Consider the following 24,691-nt stretch of genomic DNA (forward strand, 5'->3'; position numbering starts at 1 on the left):
TATGCCCGCAATTTATTAGATTTCCATACAGTGCCCAGCAAAATGTGAAAGAAGATTTCCTGCGTAAAACAGGTTTCCCAATGTATTCTCATCCATATTTCGCACACTCCTGTGCCTCTTGTACCGCAGGTGCTGGTGCTTCGGAGACGTGTCTACTACATGTCAAATACTTTGCTTTTGCCATTACGCCACCAGACAGGCTTTATAACGATGTTTTGGCCCGCATCTGCTGTTCCGTCAGCAGAACGTCGATGCCAGCCTCACTTTAACACTAAAAGGTCTATATCCCTCGTCCGGGATATTTTTATTTTTGAGTTTTCGTCTTAGAGACATAAAAAGAACAACCACGGAAACATTGAACCCTTTTCTAATATTATTGCTGAGGTCTTCTAGAATAGAATCATATATTCCATTTGTGCATCAATGTTTTTAGTTAAGCAAAATGTACAAAAACATCAAGGCATGTCAGACAACTTAGAAAAGTCTAAAAGGCCTTGGACCTTAGAGTGTTAATTCTTCTGTTTACATGTTTCTTTCTTGCTTGCCACTGTCACAGAGAGTTTGTGCATTGAGGATGCGCTCAGTTTGTGCATTGATAATATGCTGATTAGATTAAATGGGGGCGTTTTGAGGGCGGAGATTCAGTTGCGCACAATTTCACGACCATTTGTGATTTATAACCGAAGGATTGGCGTACACGTGTTTTTTGTGTGTACGTCTGTTTACTGTGGATCTCACTTACGCTCATTTCAGGAAATGTCTTAGACAAAATGTAGGATGGTTCCTACGCAACGTTTTATAAATGAGGCCCAATAACTGATATTTCAGACTGATATCTGAATGCTCGAAGGGTTTTTTCACAGTGTGAAAACTAACAGGCTCTGACAAAATGAATTATTTGAATGCAATGCACTTGCTAATCTCTTCGCTTTGAATCCATCTAAAGAAGGTTTGAGAGAAAGGAAGGAAGATAAGAACATTAATTTCAATGTTTGCATGGCCAGGCTACATTTAAAATTGTAAGCCTACAATTCTTCCTACATATATGATATACAAGAGAGACAGGGCCTGCTAGAAGGGGGCAAATATTTATGTTGTGGGTACCGTAAATATCTTCTTTTGGCTAAGCAGAAGACAGCTATCGCTATTTCAACAGCATTCAATTATTGGATGAACAATGACAATTATTGAGAAAGAAGGAAAGTGAATTCATACATAACTCCAGCTGCATTTTCTTCACAAAGAATGGAATTAAAACTAAAGCCTTAAGACTAGCCTGTGTGTCTATGCTTTTTCTGAAAAAGAGCTATGAGATTCTAGGGGCCCATTAGCTCATGCATGTGAACAATGGAGAGTAGTGGAAGGACTGTGATTAGATGAAATTAGCAAACATACTTTAAAAACTCAGCTTCCATGATGATGATGAGGCCAAATTAAGACACATTTTGCAAACAGGTATTTTAGGCTTTGCCATGACGTTCTGTCATACAATGCAACCGCAACGCTGCTTTAATGATAACTGTGATTCATAAGGGCTGTGCATTACGGTAAATATCTTTGAATTTATTTTGAAAGAATACATATACATTACTATTGCTTTAATGTGCAGTGTCAAACTAATGCACAGCATAAGTGCACCAATTAAACTAGTGCGTATTACAAGTTATTATTTCTTTTCTATTCCAAGCTTGTTTTTTAGCTTAAGCATAAAAAATTAGATCGTGCAATTTGGCTAATGGCATGGTCTGAGCACAACAACCCTTTTATTCCATCCTTGTTTCCATCAACAAGTCTAGGAAAATATTTGATTTTCAAGGTCAGATAACATTGTCGGTCTCAGCCAGTGAGGGAATTTAGTGAGAAGAATGTTAGCCATACCAATAGCAGTCTTTTTTTAACCAAGGAAATATGTAAGGATAGTACACACACTGCTTTTAAAATGTTTTTATTTTATTTTATTTTTTTATTGGGAAATTAGATTAAAATATACAGATTTCAGCCCTGATTATCTAACGACCAGATAGTCCGTCAACCCCTATTACTAAGGCTACTGAAAACATACGATATGGGTCTCGGATTTCCCATTTCTTCCAAAAGGCAAGGGAAGGCACAGAGAAAAAGAGAAAGAGAAAGAAGAAAGTGATAGGGGCATGGACAGAAATGGAGGAAGACAAGTCCATTTTGAATGGGTTTCATCACGGTGCTGTCAGTTTTGGATACTTCTGTGTGTGTGTGTGTGTGTTTTTGTGTACTAAACTTACATCACACTTTTCACAAAAGCAGTGAGCTGCCAATATGCCAGTCACAGAATGCACTGATGAAAGAACTGAAAATGAGGCCTTTCACAGAGTCTGGCACAAAAGGCCCCAACGAGTCATCAAGAATTTTTTAACTTGGCAACAGAGGTGATCGTTTCTGCATCTGCATCTGTCTGCTAACTTCTTCTTACACAGACACACCCCTCACTGACATTTTGGAGGGAGTGTCAGCGCTATGCAAAGTAAAAGCGGACTTAAATGGGGAATTGGAGTCATCATTGGGCAACACCGGACGAGTTTTAATCTGAATGTCCGAACGTTGATATGCCCATGCAGCCACTGTGAGACTACCCTTTGGCTCGAGATGCACTGCCTGTCGCTGATGCATTTTGTATGTGTTTACTTGCAGACACATTATCCTTGTGTTTTAAACAGACGGAAGATGTAACTTAGGCCAAAGGAACAGAGGAACTGAAAAAGAAGGAAGGATGGGGCGGGGGTCTTTGTTTGCTGCTGGAGATGGACCACAGTAGCAGCCGAGTGTAATTGGACTAGTTTATCTGGCTTTTGTTTTGTTTTTTGTTTTATCTCTTGCATCCGTAATATTCACCACTCCACAACCCCCAGGGGCATTATTGACCACCCATCGTTGGTGACAATCAGATGAGTTTCCATGGACAGAGGGTACATTTTGCTGTTAGTACACTGTTTGTACACTGCAGGGGGGTTACAGGGGTTGTGTGACTCAGGCCCAAGCATGCAAACACTGGTTTTAAATGTGGAGAGGGTGAGATGGACCAAAGCCCGAGCCCAAATGGCTCTGTGCGGAGAGAGGGGGAGGGCACATGAGGAAGGAGGGAAATAAATATATACAGGGATTAAAGCAAAATAAAATCATCTGACTGGAAACAAAAAATCGGCACTCACTTTGGGTCGTGGCTGCATACCGCCTCGATATTTGAACTTGACGTGGTCCATTATCACTTACTAGTTCAAAGCTAGGGCATTAAACCAATATTTTGTGCAAGACTTCACCATTCTTGTAAATGGGCTATAAATGACAAAACGATTTACTGAAATCCAGGGGCATTTAACAACAAAATTGGGGGCACTTTTAGAACTTGTGAAATAACATTTAACCTTTGTTGAAAATAATAAACACACTTATTTAGGCTTACAGTATATGAACAATTGTCATCAAATGGCAATAATAAGACTATTAGGCATTAGTCTACAGATTCAAAGTGTTTTCATTATTTGAACAAAAACCAAACAGACAACGTAAATAAGACAATCGGATTCATTTGTATTTTTATTTCTTTGTGGTTATTAGTTGTTATAGTAATAACAACTAATAAAATCTTATTAAAGGTAAAAAAAATGTAAACAACTAACAACTTTTTTTTCTTTCTTTTTTTATAATAACACATTATATTTATGGATTTTTGTGTTACCTTTAAATTAAAGACTTTAATCATGTACCTACCATAGTAGGCCTACAGGAAATACAGATTAGACTAGTTAGCTAGCTTGCAAGCAAGCCTTTGTAGCCAACACACTATCAGAGATAGTTAACGTTAGCTTACTAACATTAAACTAACTTAACCAAACGAAATAATTTCTAAAAGTATTATTACTAGTTATCATTTTTTGGGCAACTCATTGTCCATAATTCCGACATGCCTTGAAAACAAAACCGGGTCTTTTTCTCTTCGTCGTCGTCATCCTTCACCCCAAGCCAATCTAGCTTTCATTTTTGACAGTCGCTGGGTGTATGAATTTTATCTTTTAGAACCTGAGATGGTGACAGAGACTGCGCTGATACTCATTTCTCCTCACTCTCGCAGTCACAGGTCTGCTTAGGAAGCGCTCCAAATATGTTTTGTTAGAACGTTTGTTTCTTCACGCAACAAACAGTCAAGCCGTAAATCAAAACATTAAATGGCAACTGACCGGGTCATATAGGCCAGTGGTTCCCAAACTTTTCTGGCTCACGACACCCCTAAACATATCTCTCTCCATCCACGGCACCCCTATTTTTTTCTTTTTACTCTCAACCTCCTTTGTGTCATATTTGTACTTAATGCCATTTGATTTAACCTTGTGATATGTTGAATATCCTATAAATGCTTTTATTATAGGCATTATATAAACAGAAAACGTCTGTCCCTCTCACAACTATCACATCCCAAATACGTATTGGTAATAATAGGCAAATTAGCTGGCAGTAACAAACATATCAGGAACAAATCTTCAATATAAAGTTTACAAAAAAATAGTTCTACTCGTCTCCACAGACGACTTATAAACTTAATGGAACACATGTGCCTGTCTCTGACTGCAGAGTTTGTTAATGCGAGGAGGGATTGTGGACAGTAGCCTACAACACGGAGGTCCTGTTCAATTGACAGCCTTTGCGTAGTTTCTCATTCAGTACAGATTCCATGTCCTCCGACATATCATCAATGCGACGTTTGATCGTGTTATCAGAGAGATTTCTTTTGCAGCATCTGGCCCTAGCCTTACCTCAACCATGGCTGGTAAAATGAGTGACTCTGCTAAAGTGTGTGGCTTTTTAGATTTAGCAAGCATTTCGGCAACTAAAAAACTAGCCTTTTGTGCCTTTTCAGACACACGCACGCAGATACGTTCGCTCTGTGTGGTATTCTGTGTTTTAAGTATTTTAAAATATTCCATATCTTATTTTCTGGTGTGCCGGGTGCTTGGTCTCCAGGTGCCTTGCCAACTTGCTAGGCACCATGGTTGCATTACCCTGCAGACCAGGCAAACTGGTGTGGGGCACGTTACCTCGCCACACCAAGTGAACCCATACCTGAGGTACGAGTCCTTAAAATGCCTCAGTTTTCTCTTTGCTGAATTCGATTCCGATGTCTGTTCCTGTGGAGATGGATGCACTCTCTTTACAAAACGTATCCATTGCGCCTACCTGCACTCCTCCATCTGCTGTCATGTGGAATAACCAACAAAGACAACAAAAGATCTGTTGTTGACGTTACGCCCTGATCAACTGTAAACTGTAGCCTATTGTTGTTCATGCTGCAAATAAAACTTTTGAATTGATATAATTAAAATGAAATTATTTTTTTAAATTGATATTATGTTTTTTTTTTAACTGTCATTAAATGATCAAGCATTGGGCCATTCCGCGGCACCCCTGAGCATGCGTCACGGCACCCCAGGGTGCCGCGGCACCCACTTTGAAACCCCCTGATATAGGCTACGATGTTTTTGACACGTTCATTAAATTATTATTACAGAAAATTATGGGGGCATTTTTTGCCCCTCTCCTAGTAATTTTAGGGGCAAAATAATATGTCTTAGGGGCAGTTTTGCCCTTTGCCCTTGTGTATTTCCGACGCTGATTGCATCATATCAGTGTTACAGCCCCCCCCCCCCCTTTTTTGTTTCTCTTCGGATCTGCATCAATCTCATTTTTGGCCTTATGCGAGCCGAGTTGACGGAAATCCGTCATAGCGACGGAAAACTTTAATCCATGTATATAACGTTTTAAGGCTTACGATGCAATTAAGCCGAGGCAGAGCCATATCGCACACCGTGCCCTACAGTTACACCACTCTCTTCCGGGAGAAAAAGAAAGAGAGAAAGTAGCCTTGATTAAGTTATTTTCGGCTCTAGTCTGAACCCTCCCATCCCTGCCTTCCATTAGTCATGGTCTCTTTTCTGCCCTCTTCCTCCGACTCCTCCTCCTTTTGAGAAAAACTAACTTTTCTGTCCCTCTCATCCTCTTCTCTGAGGCATCTTGCTGCTGGGACAGCGAGGCCCTGCCATCTGGCTACAGGGAAAAAGGCATCTCTGAGGCTGGAAGAGAGAGAGAGGAAGGAAGGAGGGCGGGGGTCCAAATCGCTTTATCGATGGCCAATTCCTCCATTTTCAGTTGCTGTGCAGGCACGAAGCGTCCCTGAGGCAAACATTTGGCAATATTACATTGTTACTCCGAGACAGAGTGTTTGTGTTTGTCTAAGTGTGTGTGTCAGTGTGCGTAAGGGTTTCAGTACATGATTGTGTTTAATAAAGGGGGAAAGTGTGACTTAAAGAGTAGTGCTGTCAAAATTAACATTAATTCGAAAACTTCCTGGGTTTTGTTATTCTTTCTGTTAGTGCATTAATGGTTCAAATACACCTTGGCATCCAACATACATCTGAATAAATAATGGATACTGTAAAACAGCTGATGGGGTGGACAGGGGCACCTGTGCAGAGCAGCACTGTCTGGGGCAAGAAGGCCAAGAGACACATACAGATGGGTCATTTTTGGAAAGCGCCTCAGGGCTGAGAGTGTGTCCATGTTCTCTGCTCGTCCTAACAAGGGCAGCGCTCGGCGCCTGTCAAGGTACTATCTTTTGGGTCCACTGCAGAGACTTTCCTTTGATGTTTATTTATTTCGCAATCCGTTTCTTTCAGGACAGATGGATGCGCTCCATGTGGTTTGTTTGGTGGAACGAGCGAATATTCCTCTTTATCTTTTTACATGTGAGGTTCATGGGGGAACTGGTAATGGTAGGGGGGGAGTGCTTTGATCTTAATGAGATTTTGTATCCGAGTTCCTTAAGCGAGAAAAAGAGTGGCAAGGTGTAAAGAAAAGAGAAGACAGAAATACAGAAGGTGGGGGCAAAAAATATCTAAGGGGGAGAAGAGAGAATCAGAAACTAAGATGGATCACACCTGGTAGAAGAGAACAAGACGGAATGGAGTCACGGGAAGAGAGAACAGACTAGTGGTGGCACTGGCAGAGACAGAGATAGACACCACCGAGGAGAGGAGAGGAGAAGAGAGGAGAAGAGAAAAGAAGAGAGGAGAAGAGGGAGAACAGGGAAAGCAGGAGATGGTGAAGAGACGAGTGGTAGTGAGCCAAATCAGGACAACAGGAGTGCGAGGAGAATGTGGGTGGATGCAGAGAATCCAAAATATATAAACAAATTAAACTGTGCTCAAAAAAATCTGAAGTACAAAAAACTTAATGTGGCTGTGGCTGTGGCTGTGGCTGAGACTGTGGCTTTGGATGCGGTTACTCACAGGGACTCGGTGGCCACCACCCTCTGGGCAAGGCCGTAAAGCGTCCCACTGGACGTCAGCACCACCATCTGGCTCAGGTGAGGGCTGGGAACCTTCTCCCGGCGCTCCTCGGGGGGGACGTGGGGACCCATGCTCTCCCCGCTGGGCTCCTAAGGACATACACACACTGCTGGTTAATGTTGAACTGACATCAGCTGTGGTTGGTTCCAAAAATTCCACATCTACCCAGAGTTTGACACACTGGAAAGCTGGTCTTAATGTACTTTGCTGGTCCCACCTATATGAACACCTGGGGTGACTGGAGTAAAGATATCTAAATGTGTGGTATGTGGGCCTGATTTTGGCTTGACACCAAAACGGCTGTTCATCTAGTACTGCTATGCGTTAAACACCTTCTGAAGACAACTTAATCTGTGTTCTTTCATGTCACAGTGTGGCAGTCCTTTTGTGTGCAACACTCATGCATATACAAACTCAAACCCTGTCACAGTTCACAATCATATCCCTAGAGAAGAGACATACAAACACGGATGGAGCGATTCTATTCACAGCTTTATTGACACAGCTTCCAGTGGTTCTATTTAGAGCTTGGGTTCGTAACAGATTCTGTGTCTACAAGGGTATTCTTTTGTGTTTAATGAACAAGGGATGACTACTCATGAAGGTGGAGAAAAGATGAAAAAATAAATAAAACAGGAAAAATCTCAGAGGCGGAGAAAATGGGATTACATCACTCCTCTGCTCTGCACCACCCCTCCCCCCCCCCCACCTGCACCCCCGGATCCCCGCTAGCTGTCAGAAGAAAGGTGAAGGCTTTGATGCTCACTAAGACACACAATAACACACAAACATCCAGCATTTACATTCACTGCATCCAACAGCTGCTTATGATTCAAACTTCACACCCAAAGCCTTCATGATTTCAAACATCTGCTTTAGCACATGTAAAAACTCTGTTTAAAGGTTTTGCAATTTTGCAATACCGGAATACTTTTTAGAAGCATGAAATAAAGCATTCAAATTTCCCAGAATTTCAGCTGTCAGAGAATTCCATATCAGTTATCAGTAATCTCTGGCCTTCAATTACCAAATGTGATAGCAGGGTAACCAGCAAATTGTGAAATCTGTTTTAATAATTTGATTAGGAACAATATCCGGTTTTCAAATGGAACAGATGTAATGTTAAAGGAGTTCAGTCTAATACTGAACTACTGAGGTGCCTGAGCCCGGGGGAGGCCTGTCCGACGCGCTGGATGTTATGCGTGCTAAACTCACTTGATTTGCCCTGTGGTAAACAAACGCCTATGGACAAATGTTGTCGTTGTAATCCAAAGGAGGTCCATTTATTCCAGTAAAAGCATTATTCCATCGCAGTTCCCACATTGCAATACAGAGTGCCGCGCACAAGCGTTCAAAAACCCTTTGCCCTTCCGGGTCAAACACCTACCACCATCATTGTACGTGCTACCTATATACCTGACGCAAGTCATGGACATGCGCCACCCGATGTTACATACAAGACATTACAACGTACATACAGACCAGCATTTTGGCTCTTACATGTAATATATGATAACACCTCAACAAAATGCCTAGCAAACAACAGTAGGTGACACCCCCCTACACAGTAGCCTAACTCTATTTTCTAGATAGTCTAAATCAGAATCAGAATCAGAATCAGAATTCTTTTAATGGCCAAGTATATTCACACATACAGGAAATTGACTTGGTGTGGTTGGTGCATAAGACATAAGACATAACACAACATCAAAAAAGCATAAACATGAACAATGGACAAATGTTTTTTAAGATAATAATTAATAATAATAAATAATTGGGCATAGAAGGGCAAGTTAGTCTGAGTACGTAAACCCAGAGTGTGATGTAGGGTGCAGGGGGCTTGTTTGTGAGTCCAACTGCCGTGGGGAAAAAACTGTTCAGGTGGCAATAGGTTTTGGTCTTAATAGCCCGGAACCTTCTGCCGGATGGGAGACACAGAAATAGGTGGTGACCAGGATGAGAAGGATCAGCGATGATCTTCCCTGCTCTCTTGCTGGTCCTTAAGTGAAACAGGTCTAGAAGAGACGGCAGGTCGCAGCCGATGACCTTCTCGGCTGACCGAATGATCGGCTGCAGTCGGCTTTTATCCTTTGCAGTATAGGCAGCGAACCAGATGGTTATTGAAGAGGTGAGGATGGATTCAATGATGGCTGTGTAGAATTCCACCTTCACTTTCTTCGGCATGTTGAATCTTTTTAGCTGTCGAAGGAAGAACATCCTCTGCTGGGCCTTCTTGATTTTGGAGGTGATGTTCTCCGCCCACCTTAGGTCTTGTGCCATGACTGTTCCCAGGAATCTGAAAGACTCCACCATGTTAACTGGGGAGTCACACATGATGAGGGGGATGGTTGGGGCTGGGCTCCTCCTGAAATCTGCTACCATCTCTACAGTTTTTAAAGCGTTCAGCTCCAGGTGGTTCTGGCTGCACCAGAAAGCCAGGCTGTTGACTTCATTTCTGTAGGCGGCCTCATCCCCATTTGAGATTAATCCAATGAGGGTGGTGTCATCCGCAAATTTTATGAGTTTGACAGAGGGGTGGCTGGAGGTGCAGTTGTTGGTGTAGAGGGAGAAAAGTAAAGGAGAGAGCACACAGCCTTGGGGGGCTCCAGTGCTGATGGTCCGAGGCTCCGAGACAAGCTTGCCCAGCCTCACTCGCTGCTTCCTGTCTGACAGGAAGTCAGTGATCCACCTGCAGGTGGGCTCAGGCACGTTCAGCTGTGTTAGCTTGTCTTGGAGGAGAGCTGGGGCGATGGTGTTAAATGCCGAGCTGAAATCAACAAACAGGATCCTGGCATAGGTGCCGGGGGAATCAAGGTGCTGGAGGATGTAGTGGAGTCCCATGTTGATTGCGTCATCAACAGACCTGTTGGCTCTGTAGGCAAACTGCAGTGGGTCAAGGAGATGGTTGGTGATGGCCTTGAGGTAGGTCAGCACGAGGCACTCAAAGGTCTTCATTACAACAGAGGTCAGGGCGACTGGTCTGTAGTCATTAAGGCCTGTGATCCTCTGCTTTTTCGGAACGGGGATGATGGTGGATGTTTTAAAGCAGGCAGGTACCACACATTCAGCCAGTGAGGTGTTAAAGATGTCCGTGAACACTGGAGACAGCTGGTCAGCACAGTACCTTATTGTGGAGGGAGAGACAGCATCTGGTCCAGCTGCTTTGCGGGGGTTCTGTCTTTGTAACAGCTTGTTTACATCCCTCTCCTGAATGGAGAGAGGTGTGATGGGGGGGAGAGGGCTGTCTGGGACCATTTTGTTGGAGTGGGTGGTGTCTGTCCAGGCTGGGAAGAGTAGGTGTGATAGCTGTGGTGGGGACAGGGTTAGGACTAGTCCATTGTCTGTCGAATCTGCAGTAGAAGTCGTTCAGATCATTTGCCAGTCTAAGATCTTCCATAGAGTGGGGGGATTTAGTTTTGCAGCCTGTGATCACCTGAAGGCCTTTCCAGACTGACGAGGAGTCATTGGCTGCAAATTGATGTTCCAGCTTCTTAGAGTACTGTCGTTTGGCCTCCTTAATCTCCTTGCCAAAAGAGTATTTCGCCAGTCTGAACCTATCCTTGTCCCCACTCTTGTAAGTCTCCTCCTTCTCCAAACGAAGCTGTTTGAGTCTTGCAGTGAACCAGGGCTTGTTGTTGTTGTAGCTCACCCTGGTGCGTGTTGGAATACATACGTCCTCACAGAAGCTGATGTATGACATCACAGCATCTGTATATACATCCAGACTGCTGGAAGAAGTTCTAAAAAGGTCCCAGTCTGTGTCATCCAGGCAGCTCATCCACAGCTTCTCTGTTGTTCCAGTTTTTTGTAGTCCGCACAGCAGGTTTCGAAATTTTAAGTTTTTGTTTATAAGCTGGGATCAGATGAATAAGAGCATGGTCGGATAGCCCCAGAGCAGCGTGTGAAACTGCATGATAAGCCCTGCTGATGGTGCTGTAGCAGTGGTCCAAAGTATTCTCCTCCCTGGTCAGGCATTTGACTAACTGTTTGTATTTCGGGAGTTCGTGAGTGAGGTTGCCCTTATTAAAATCTCCAATGACAATAACCGGAGAATATGTATTCTCTCTCCTACTCTCCACTCCTAATATCTGATCAGTGAGTTGACGTTGAGCCTCTCGCACGTCAGCTTGCGGTGGGATGTAAACTCCAGCAAGAATAAAAGAAGTGAATTCACGGGGGGAGTAAAACGGTTTGCAGGTGATAAAAAAAGATTCCAAGTAGGGAGAACAGGATTGTAAGATCACTTTCACGTCACTGCACCAGCACTGGTTTATATACAAACAAATACCTCCGCCTTTTGATTTGCCTGAAAGAGTTGGATCGCGGTCTGCACATAACAGCTGAAAGCCGGTCAGCTGTGCTGCAGAGTCCGGTGTAGATTCAGTCAGCCAAGATTCCGTAAAACACATGACAGAAGAGAGAGAAAAGTCCCTATTAGTCCTGATGAGAAGACGTAGTTCATCAATTTTGTTGCAGAGTGAGCGGACATTGGAGAGGAGTATACTCGGTAGAGGCGACCGCATCCCTCTCTTCCTAAATCGCACCAGGGCTCCTGCGCGCTTTCCTCTCTTTCTCCGTCTCACTGTGAGACCAGGGCCTTGGATAAGTAGGTCTTGTAAGTCCACGGGAGAGGCGAGAAAGTTGGGACATAAATCCGATGGTGTTGAGTCCCTGATGTTAAGGATCTCATCTCTCGTAAAAATTATCCGTGACATCGCCATAGCAACACAATAACAAAAATGGAAAAACCTAAAAAAAAGTCAGAGTTGATCCGTAATAAACAGAATTAAAACTAACACAGTTTGTGACAATAAGACAATAAAACAAAATAATCCGGTTTGATTCGCAATAAACTAAATTAAACACTATTAAAGATTAAAAACAAACACAGAAGTGTGCACCAACACACCGAAGCAGCCATACGAGGCGCCATCACCATGACAACTTAACTGATAACATAAATGATGTTTCCATAAGCCCTGGTGCATGTCAACAGCCTGGCTGAGAACTTTGAGAACTAATGGCTATTTGGAAGACTTTTCATTAAAGGTCTAGTTTCCGGTTTGATGTTATTTCAGGAAATGGAGCTACTTATAAGGGGCCTCATCATGATTATTGTTTTACTGTGACTTTTCATAACTTGTTCATCAACTCTTCAAGCTATGTTACATGTTTCTAATGTTAATGGGAAAAATAATCCTTTTTAAGAAATGTTTCTTTTTTTAAATATATACTTTTAAATTGGATAATTCTTGCATTCTGCTACAGGAAAGATAAAATAGTATTAATTGTATGAACTTTAGATGATTAATACCAATATAATACTACTATACCATTCATATAGTTGAAAATACTTGATACAGTTGATACATTTTTTTGCACATATTGCCCAACCCTAGATCACACATTTCAGTCATTTCTAATTGAAATTTTAATGCTTTCTGCTTAAATAACAAAAATGAATCAAATAAATCTCCCACCAGACCATACACGCGAAGCCAAGGAAAGGCTTGTGAACAGAACACCACAAAGAGACCCTCATCAAGCCTCTAACACACAGAGCAGGGGGGAAAATCGATAGTGATCTCCCAGGTAATGAACAAATGTGATATCATTACTTTAGCTCCCCCCACAAGCACGACCCAATCTCTGCTGAAACCCAGCCCTATCACGTTTACCGGCAGAGTGTGAGAATAACCCGCTGGTGCGAAAGCTCCAGTGTGGGAAGAGTAGAAAATGGCTAACAAACAAAGGGGAATCGGAAGGGAAGACCAAATGCAAGAGCAGATAACAAACCTCTGAGGTCTTTCTGTACAATCACACTCATTTGTTATTCCTTATAGTTTACCAAAGTGGACTATAACTTCGAGGTCGATAACTCTCCAGGGCCACTTTACTGCTTTAGATTAAGTGACCTTCAGGACTAGTTTGTAGGAAAGGTTGCTAAATGGTTGGTTCGGCTTTACCAATTACCATGTTTGTGATGAGTTCTGTAAATGCTTTATCTCATGGCCACATTGCCATCTCGTAGTGCACTATTTTCTGATAACCGAAAAACAACATGTTGTCCGTTATCCCTCACTAAATCGGAATCTACCGGAAATATCCCTAATATTCTCAGGCACAGGAACGGCATCGCGAGGCTCATGCCTATTGATCGGTTGAGACGATGTATCTAAAGAGGTCACCGGAGTCACCAAACGCTGCAAGAATTTAACAAGCTGCACTATGGAGGATTTCATGCATTATGCATCTGGTGGAGGGCAATTTATGGAAGGGAGAGGGCAAATATAATAAGCCATCATTTAGATGAGTCATCATGGAGGTAGGTGTGCTTGTACAGTAATAACCTTAATGGTCTCAGTGGTAAACAATGAATTAGTCAGCTTCGGGACACCAAAGCAGGTTCCTTAAGTAGGATCTTCATTTAGGTCAATAGGAGACGACAACCAACTAAGTAGTCACAGGCGTAATGGTACCCACGGGTCCGATGTTGATAAAGATTCACATTCTTACTCTGGCACGTTGGTTTGGCCAAATCCTTAATCAACCTGCAGAGTTTGCTTTGAACAACAGAAACACGACCGGGATGCAGGGCTTGTGGACATTTTCCAGAAAATCCATTAAGTCTCTTTCTTCACTGTGGTCCTATATGTCAATGAATTAAGTAGACTCTAAAATAAAAGTGATTTAGGCTTCTCTCCTACTTAGCTACCTGGTAATGAGCCTTATTTTCCCTAACACAAATATTGATTTACCACAGTGGTTTATGATCTAAACCATCCCTCGGAATAATTCATTTCATTGGTGCATTTATAACAAGTGTCAACAGGTCTCTTGCAGATAGTTTCTGCTGGGAGATATTCTTTTACATATAAAAGACACTATAAATCTTTCACTGGCTAAAGCTGCATTTTTAATGCACTAGGGGAGACATGGACGACCCCATTTAAATCAGAATGCACATCCTGTGCCTTTAAACTTTCCAACTTCCTACCGAGGAAAAACACAGAGTTTTGTTCTTTTCAGAAAGCTTTAGTAAAAGCAGTGAGTCACGAGTAATGCAGAACAGACTCAGGAAACTAGCGTCATCTATCCCCATCATCAGTCCTCAACTAAAGATGAAAGAAGTGATAAGCAACTTCCAAAATGTCAGTATATGGACATTTCTCACTGACAAAAAAAATGTCAGATTGTCGGATACAATTCTGCATATCGAGAATAGAAAAATAAATAAATACATTTGCAATTAATTTTAGGAAGTAAACAAAAATGCCAGTTTCTCCTGCAAATGTCACATACTGTTGCACAATTCATTCCAGTAATGCCTTCATGAATAGTCGATTTGAGGCAGCTTCATTAAAAAAAAAAAATTGAAAAAACTTCCTTAAGCTGTAGGGCACCTTAAATATGTATAGCACCAATGCTCACTAAATGGATAACATACAGCAGAACATGATATCATATCACACACTGGCTAATTCCAGGGGCTTGCATTATAATTAAAGAATCTCACGCGCAAACCTTGGTTTGATCAATTCTGATTGATCTCCCCCCCATACTTCTGTTTGTCGTAAACAAACAGGGAAGATAAAAGATGATGGCAATTGGATTAGAGGGCTTTATGTCACATTAACAGGAAGATTAACCTCGCCTCGAGAGATCGCAACACTGTCATCAGCTCACCACCGCCTCAGGTCACTGTTCTTAGAGGTCGCTCAGTGCTGTGTGAGCATTTTGGATGTGTGAGGATGGAGGATGGGGAGCTTCCTGTCATGATAAAGACTGTATGCATGCGTCTGAAGGTTAGGATGCACGGGCCGACTCGGCAAAGAGAGATGTCCTCCTGCATCATTCAGAGTTAAGACTAGCCATCCGGTGCCTCTGCTTTGGCTTATCTTGCTCAAACGTTGACTTTAAATGCAGGGTGTGTAATAGATTTGTAAGTCCAGGGTTGGCAGGAGTATTTGAGATTGTGAAAGGCTGATTTTTTTTAAATACAATTTGTCGACAATTCTTATGTTCGCAGAGATAACGCCACTCCGAGTGACAACAACAACAACAAGAAAAGCAGAATTTGCCATAACTTAAAGAGCGTGTACTGCAGGATTCACAGAGGAACTCTCTCATCACAGTAAATGGATTTAACCATACTGCAAGATCAAAACAGAGCTTTCATATCCCAGCTGCATCGACAAGCGTCCTCAGAGGACTGCAATGGAGAAAAGATGACTCACAGCAATCACCATTTCATCTGACAAGTAAACGCTGGAAATGGACTGAAGAAACATTATGCTACTATCCTAGCAAATGTAATAGAACACATTAACATACAGCAACATATGAAATATTTTTTGACCTCGAGTCAAAGGCGTATCGACTTCACACCTTGGTAAATAATTGGCGGAAAATGCTTACATGAACAAACTGATAAACAAGAATACATTAAGACATCCTGTCACCTCGGGGAAACTCGTAGACAGGTAGAAAGTGATAAGTAATAAAATTAGTATTCTGCTATTGCCTACTGAACCTTCTCCCTGAAACATCCATAGAATGTCAACATTCAACACTGAGTATCGAGTGCTTTGACAATATTTATGTTAGGCATAATCCTCTTATTCCCATATATGCTAATATATTACTGTTTCTAATTGAAATGCACCCCCCTCCCCTCCCAGTTTAAAACACCATTCATAATTATGTAAAAGCCACAAGAGGCAGAAAACTTTGGCGTGACTGACATGAAAAAGAAAAAAAAAATTCCATGTGGCACACATCCACAAATGTAGGCAGACAAAAAAAGGAGGTTAGAAACAAAACTCAAAACTACCACTTTTGGCAACGGGAGTGGTTGATAAACATAAAAGCCCATGTGTAGCGGTTGGGTAGCTTTGCGTTGCATGAGACACAAAAGATTTATTTTCTCCACTAAAAATAAAAACAAGCCCAGCTATGGCAGGGGCACAAGCTCCGAAGATTTTGCGAGGGACTCTGTAAACACACACCACAATTAAGTGAATCAGTGCACAGACAACACGGAGAGGCAGAGACCTCAATCCATATTTATGTGGCGGCCCTCTTAAAATCAAGGGGAAGGAAAACCAAAGTCCAGGCCGACGGGCACAATCATCATGCCAGAGGATCTATCTTGCAAAAGTGTTCTGGGTTTCTTTATTGTGGTGAAAAAAATATTGCTTGCACTTTTGCTAAGAGTTCCTCTTAAAAGGTTTAGATACATAGTACTTTTTTTGTACAAAATTCTATCCTTGGAGATCAAGAGATCATGACTTTATTTACAATGTCAACCGAGAAACCTTAGAGTCCACTTGACTGGATTGACCAAAAGCAACAGCCCATGAAAATCACACACTTGAAAGATCCCAGCCTAATAGGAACCAGAGAGTCCAGCCTCTATAGAAAACTAGTGCTTATTTTCATAAAGACCTTGGGCATCTATCAAGAGTTCAAACTTTCATTTGGGAGCCAAGGACATGTCCTAGTGTGAGCAACAGCTTCTGCCTTTGTTCCACCTCGTATCAAATCACTTACGGAACAAAGAAATCCAAAATGCCACAACGCATGGACCCCATTTGTTAACATTCATTTTTCAAAGTCACAGCTATCATCCCCCCTGCCATATAATTTTTTTCACAAAGGACAGCTGAGAGAATGTGTAGGACAGGGTGAGCGATCAATCACCATCAGTGGCGAAGGACAAGGCCACACTTCCTGCTGGCTCGTGGAGATGGATCGGCAGGGCAGGGTGAGACACCAAAAAGGCAGCCGCCCATCATGGTTGCCCCAAGTGGAGATCCAATATGGATTCTTTCTGAATAGCAACACCACGCTCAAAACAGAACCACAACACAAACAAAAACAAACAACCATACAAATATCTAAAAAAAGACTTGTAGTGGTGGCTTTCCTTCCTGAGATTTAAATCTCAACAGACACTAATGACCTCCTAAGACCCTACTGCCGTTCACAGACAATATCCCTGCTGGCCTGATGTTACTCTCCTCCACAATTCATTATGGCACACAAGCGGAGACGTTCTCAGATAGACGTGTTTAGGTGCCAGTGTTGGTACTCTCTGGCAGTCTCAGGGACATTATAACATGCCAACAGAACCTCTGACTCTCCATCAGAACGGCACTAGTCTGACGAGAGCAGGAATGAAAGCTTCTTTTGGATTCTTCACAGATATTGACCGTATTCATAGCACAAAGTCATATCAAGTCCTCCAAAATCAATAGCTAATCTGAGGCAATGTTTTTTTTTTTGTTTCATTGCAACATTGAGGCAGTTTTTTCTTTCCCTTACTGTTTTGTTTTACTATGAATAAACTGAGAGCAAAGCAGTGGCATTCCGAGTGGGGCATTTGAAGTTTATTAAAAAAGAAATCAGATAACGCCTGCAAGAAATTGTACTTGAAAAAGGCTTTATTCTCTGTGGACGGAGAACAGCCTGTTTTAATCTATTGTGTGGTGGAGAACTTGAAAAAGGACAAAAGCAAAGATGTGGAGAAAAAGAATGGTCTGTGTAAAACGCACTTTTGATTATGTGACCCTCAGATTTTTAAGAGGTGTTCGGGTCCTGATGCAATGCACAAAAATAATAGAATATACATGATTTTTGAATTATTTTGATGCCTGCATTCCCAAATAAACATTGTGGCATAAAGGACATATGGTGACCATTTCAACAAAAAGCACTATTCTAAGGGATGGGTAATTACTTCCCTATGCAGTGACACCACTTGCAAAACTCTTTTCAGAACCAACGTGTCTCTATCAATCAGCCAGGCTATGACTGAACTTTGGCTACTGCTATTACTGAATATCCTAATAATAAATCATTACATAAAAATTAGGGGAGACCTAAAACCCAGCGAGATCATAATTGTAACCCCATTATTGCAGAGTAATTCAAATATGCAAAGTATCTGAGTGCAAGGCTAATCAAGCAAACTCCTATGAACTTTCCTATGAGAAATCCACCAAGCCTACAGATTGTCAATGCAACTTGTTGTTTTGACATGAGGGAAAAAACTTGTTAAGGGAACAAAACCTCTAGAACATCTTGATGAGCATCGATGTTTGACCTATTTTCTAACACGAGAGGCTTTCAGACACCAACAGCCAAGCTCAGCGGGGAACGTGAGCAGAAAAAAAGGCATTTTGCACACAGAAAATGTCCGAACAACCATCTGACAAACATTGCTGTTTTCCTGACATGCCAGGCGTTGGACTGCATAGAGGCAACTCCAGCCAAATTCTCTCAAGCCATTTCCACGGCCCATTTGCTTGCATCAAGTCCAACTTCGGACATCTTCGCAGTGCCTGTCCTCAGAGCCAGCTTCCCAATGTTTCCCAAAATTCCTCTCCCAATTATCCCACACTCGTCTTTCTATCCCCCTCACTATTTAACGCCCCCCCCCCCCCCCTCTCTGCCAGCTCCTCTCAAAAGAACTATTTTACTCAATGTCCTCCTCTCTCTCTTCGAACACAGTTTGTTCTTTGAACATTATTAGGGGCAGCGTGCTCGTACATTGTCACGCAAATTGGCTCCCTGTCTTTGTTTGCTGTGTGTAGGCCTATGTGTTTGCCACAAAGTCGCTCCCACCGCCACAGTGAGCTAGGGGACTGGATCCTGCCAAGGAGCTCCCACAGTGGTGTCTGGGCTGTCAGCATCATTTAGCCCAGAGGCCAACCCACTGGCCTCCTAATTGCTTCGCTAACTGAAACCCGCTAAAGAGCAGGTGACACTGTTGCCCAAACTGAAGACAGGGTCGAGTCTCATTACTCTAATTGTTACGACAGTTGTTTGACCTCGTAATTAAAAATAGGTGACCTTGAGTGATTGCATTTTAAATAATCTCTGGGAGTACAGTAGGTAAAACGGGGATCGAGGAAGCCAAACAATGATTTGTTAGTGGAGGCTGTTAATAAACCTATAACCTATAAAATGTTTTGTACCATTTCCACACTTCGATGGCTTGAAAAACTACTGGGAACTGGGGTGCAAAAAGGTCCGCCTCACTCTTTCAGAACTGCTGCTGAGATACAAATTGTCTCTCGACCATTCATCTACCATTTATAATAAATCTATTAAAAAAGGACAAAAAAAATTCCACCGTATCCATGGAAATATATTCACCCTCAAAAAGAATTGTAGTGAAATCCTTTGAAGATACAGGACCTACTCCTTTCTATTCGTCAGACATGCAGTATGAGAGGCGGCACTTAATGTTCCGACATCAGCATCAAAGAACAGGAGCTTATCTGCGTAATGACCAGAAATTAAGCTCTGGAGTTTTCTCATAGAAACAAAACTTATCTGAGCTCCACTTGGGGAAAGGGAAAGTACAGGGAGATAAGGGAGTGAGCCTTCAGAGCAGAGTGCACATAGGCAATGAGTTTTAGGCTGGAGCCAACAGACACAAACATTGAGAGTCAACAGAAAAACTCAAGGACCTTGTGTTCTTCGGCCTCTCAGAAGATGGAGCCTAATGAGATGAGAGATAAGGCTGCAATGCATCCCTCTAGTGTGAAAGATGAGCAGCCATCTTGATATCAAGAGACACTTGAGACCCATTGTATGCAGCTGGGGCTCGTTTCATCTCCCTCACTTTGCAGTATTGACAAGTTTAGTACCTTTCCTCACCTCAACACCCCCGATGGACAACCTCCAGGGATGTTTTACTCTTGGTCTGTTCGGACCAAATGTTCTCGTATGTGCTGTTCTTGTTTTGCTGTTATTTTCGGTGGTTGACTTAGGTTGATGATTGTGGTCCAAACACATTGTGAACAGAGCTTATTCACACATGTTGTCTCCTGGTTAAAATTAAAACCCAGTGTGTTGTTCTTTCCAAAGGTACATTCAGGCATCGCCTCCTTGAAGTTGTCCACCACTGCTCCAGGAACCTTGAGTAACGCTTACCCCAACACAGAGTTTAATGGAAAAGTGCTGGCAGTAACTATGCTCTTCTCGTCATGTCAGGCTGACTTGATGTGAGGTCTGTTTCTCTGAGGGTGTTTGGCCAGTGAGCCTCATAAGGGAGTGATTAAGCGGCGTGTCAGTCAAAGTCAGCGGGGAGAGCAAAGGAAGTTGCCTTGGGCAAACACCTGAGGATCTCCTGTGCCAGTGCCTGATGTCACTCTATTTTCGGGATGTATAACAGAGAACGAGGTATGAAACAGAGAACAAGGTATAAAACAGAGGTCCTGTTGGAAGGTCCTGTTGTCACATTATTCACATTTTCGAGATAAATAAACAGAAAACGAGGCAGAAAACAGAGAACGAGGTATCAAACAGAGAACAAGGTATAGAACAGAGGTCCTGCTGGAAGGTCCTGTCGTCACATTATTCACAGGGTGCCACTCGCATCAGTAAGTCTTTGATGTCCTCTGGTGTCGTACCACCGGGGCTGAGCCCATAAGTCAACAGACATAATGGGTTCATCTGAAAATGTCAAGAGTTTGCCGTTATGAAATGCACCGTGCATATGACTCAAAAATAATCCGCGAAACCTTGCATTGACCCATGAAGTATTTAGAGCACTGCCTTTTCAGATTAGTCTGAATGACCGTAGAAAAACATGCCCACAAATGAACAAGACAAGGCTGTCATCCTTAAGAAAATTCTGCCATGCATAGTTTATGCACAAGCTTTTGTTGAGTGTCTTCAATCCACGGTTAATGTGCGAGGTTGCATCTTGATTGTACGTTTATTCATTTTTTTGTACAAAGCAACTTACAGAACAGGCAAGGTAGACATTTGATCAGTGAGAATGTTCCCTGGATATCAAACTCACGCCCTTGGTGTTGTTAGCACACACTGGTCAGGGTCTGCCAGTTGAGTAACAGGAACACTTCTGTCTTCAAACCACCGGGTGTGTGGGTTTGTCGTTTCCTCCAGATTGCTGAATTCATTGCAGGGAAAAGTGGACGTGACAGCCGGTTCAATTACCATCAGTCATCCCTAAGCTCCAGCTTCCTCGTCTTCTACTAACACTCTAAAATCACTTCTCATTACACTTATGTGAAAAATAATTAGTCTTCATTTTTCATTTGTGAGACACGACGACCCAAATCAGAGCTTCTTTAAGGGCTGCCCGCCCTCTCCCCAATCCTTGTCATATTGCTCTGAGTGCTTTCACTCAAACACACACACACACACACACACACACACACACACACACACACACCTGGACTCACACAGTAAGAAGTAAAAGGTTAAACTCATATCTAGGCCTGAACAAACAGAGTCCTTTCATGCATTTTGCATGCCTTCGCTGTTGGATGAAAAGATTGAATAAACAGCTCTGTCTGCTCATAATGGAAAGACTTTATTCACAATGTCAGAGTGAAAGGAGATCGACATCAGCCAAAATCAAACTGCATTTTGCCACAGTGAGACCCATTTAGTCATCCCTGCTTCATGCTTAGGCAAAAAGTCCAGCACTCTCCAGCATCTCAACGGGATATGCAAGTCGCAGCAACAATTCGGTTGGAAAAGCCAGACTATCTACGAGCTCATTCCCAGGACACGCATGACAGAATGTCAAACCCCTAGGGCCGTGCATCACCGGGATCCATGTGTCACTCTCGTCTCTCTCTTAATGCATATTTACAGAGTTATTTTTAGAGCGTGCAAACATATGAATGCTGCCATCCATACTGCTTGCCCTCCCACGTAGCTGTTTTCAAGCAGTATCTGCCAGATGGACGTGGCACAAATTGAATCTATATCGGATTAGATCACAACGCAACCCAAATTCTCAAAGACGACCCCCTGAAGGTTGGCATTATTTAAACACTAGAACAGATGATTTGAGAGGCAAGCTCCTCTGGTTACCTACCCCTGTGGGACACATACTTAATAAGACAGACAGACAGGAGGATAGAGACAGACAGGACATGAGAGACAGAGAAAGAGAAACAGAGAAAGAGGGAGCGAGACAGAGAGAGTATGAGAGAGAGATTCTCCCAGTCTGTGTGGATGGCAGTGCCAAGACGAAATGTGGCAGACCGTAACCGGACCACATGCTTGAGGTTAACCGCCAGCACACATGGCCCCTAAGCTGCCAGCTGCCAGGCTCGTGGGCACAGGCCTCCTGGCTATGCCCAGCAGACAGAAAAAAACATCAATGACCAGCCTAAAAGCTTCTTGGTCCTTCTCTTACTCCTACTCTCTCACTTACAAACATGGCCAAACCTATATATAACCCATACAGATGAAACATTTACTCATTCGATCAGGTGCAGAGTTGACTGAGTGAATTGGTTATCAAATTGGGCCTCGACTCTGGGAGAAGCACCCAGGGTTTGGCCATGGTTCGCTCTGCTGGAGAAGCGATCGATGATGGCCTGTTTATCACGCCCGCCAAACTTTCAACACAGCAATTTCACAGTTGGCTTACAGTGTCCATTCCGTAAGAAAAGGAGCAGGCTGTCACCACAGTGTGCTATAATGACTGACAAATCGGGTCTTCCTAGACTTAAAATAGTACCTGACTTTCAAAGCGAGGAAGCAAGGATCCAACATTCTAGTGAAAGGACTCTGAGCCTAACTTTCTTATTTTCTACTTTCTCTCTCTCTTTTAAGATAGTTAACACTATATATTTGTCTACACTGGTTAGTGCTGAATCACTCCTTTGCATTTTTTGAGTGATTTGCCTATGATTTGCAGTCCTTGTGATTAGTTTTCCTCTGTTGACCTCTGTGGGGACAAACCATAGCAGTCTTGGCACACCAAACACAATCTTTAACACAATGACTTCACATCCTATTTAAAATTCTAAATGTGCCTGGGCGAACATCTTTCCCTCCCCATCTTCAGTCTTCAACAAATCACTCAGCAGGCGGCTCCACAAATACGAGATCCCAAAAGGTGACGTTTGTCTGCACTGACATGCCAAAGAAAAAGCTTAAAACAGGCCGACAATTTCTTCCAAAGCAATTTCTTAGATTAGGCTTATCCATACAATAGTAAATAATTCATAATTACTACTTTCTACCACGGCAGCCAAATCAGACACCTTCCCCCTTCCAAGGATGTCAGTAGAAGTAAACTGAATATGTAATAAAGCCAACACCTAGATGTGGGGCACGGCTGACACCGACAAGTTTCTTCTCATGTCTCTGGGTGCAGAAGGCTGTCTGGCACACGATATCAGGCAGGCGTGGGTGATGACGTTCCAGTGTTTTTTCTGTCTCTACGACGCAATGCCTGAGAAATGACTAATGCATCCCTCCCATGGATTCCTGCGCTTCTCTCTTCAATTCCGTGACATTACGAGTCAATCAGCTTATTAACGATTCGATTCTAAAAGGCAGACGAGGGGGTTTGGGGTTCACATCACATGGGGCTCACCTCTCCTTTTAGGCAACGTGGCAGGTAATTACCTTTATAAGCACTTCACAACAAAGGTCTTCCCCTCCTACACCAGGCTTTGCCCTCGGGTGTATAAAATGAGACTGTCAACTACATGCTTCAAAGGACTCGCTTTCAAAAAACATCTTAGGCAGTGGTATTCAAAATACATCTACAACGGTGGTATTCCACTGGTCTGGCCTTGAGACCCCAAATTTCCTAAGGTCATTCATTTGGTGTATTCAAACCATTAATAAAATATAAAAATATAAACATAGGGCCAATTTATCAATTTATCCAAAGTATGACCTTAGATAGATGTTAAAGCAACACTATATGCAACAATTTGCCACTTTTTAGGCGTGCTTTTTTCCTTGACCAACTAGGCTACTTTTTGTATCATCTTCAAATACATTTTGATGGAATATGGTCATGTGGACAGGACAGGACAGATAAAAACACCTGTAATTCCCAATAGCCCTCAAGGGCTAAGCGCTACATAGCCTACTTCTGTGGTCTAGGCCAGAACATCCCCGCAAAATAAGAAAGAAAGCCTTAACTCACCGACACAAAGACGCCAGTTAGCATGTTTACAAGCTTTTATCAGTGCAATCTGAGCTGTTGATGGTGTTTGCCAGGTTTTTAGGTAGGTAGCTCGCTAGTATAAGACCAACACTTCATAATGCTTCTTTAAATAGATTTTATTTTACCACACTGGTGGGCAGCAGGAGGGTCTGATTTGATCTGGCCTGGCAGGAGCCCAGCAGACCCATGCTCTAGTCTTCTAATGAAACTGTTGGCTGGGCTGCTGGTTTTCTGAACTCTGTCCAAAAGAAGACAGAAAAAAAACGAGAGAGACACAAATAAAACAAGATGGCCGCTCGGGCTGAGGTTTCATCACATCCTTTGGCTTTGGGATGACAAAAAACAGAGCACT

The 24,691-nt window shown here is 42.6% G+C and overlaps 1 protein-coding gene across 2 annotated transcripts in view; it reads right to left on the minus strand.

Moving 5' to 3' along the window:
- vps50 (VPS50 subunit of EARP/GARPII complex) overlaps positions 1-24,691 on the minus strand; it is a 145,607-nt gene that overhangs the window by 14,984 nt on the left and 105,932 nt on the right. For both annotated transcript variants that reach the window (XM_080837448.1, XM_080837447.1), the window contains exon 24: positions 7,314-7,462. In XM_080837448.1, coding sequence (XP_080693574.1) covers positions 7,314-7,462 — 149 coding nt within the window. The remainder of the gene's footprint in view (positions 1-7,313; positions 7,463-24,691) is intronic.

The sequence above is a fragment of the Sprattus sprattus genome (assembly GCF_963457725.1).
Source record: "Sprattus sprattus genome assembly, chromosome: 4".
Lineage (NCBI taxonomy): Eukaryota > Metazoa > Chordata > Actinopteri > Clupeiformes > Clupeidae > Sprattus > Sprattus sprattus.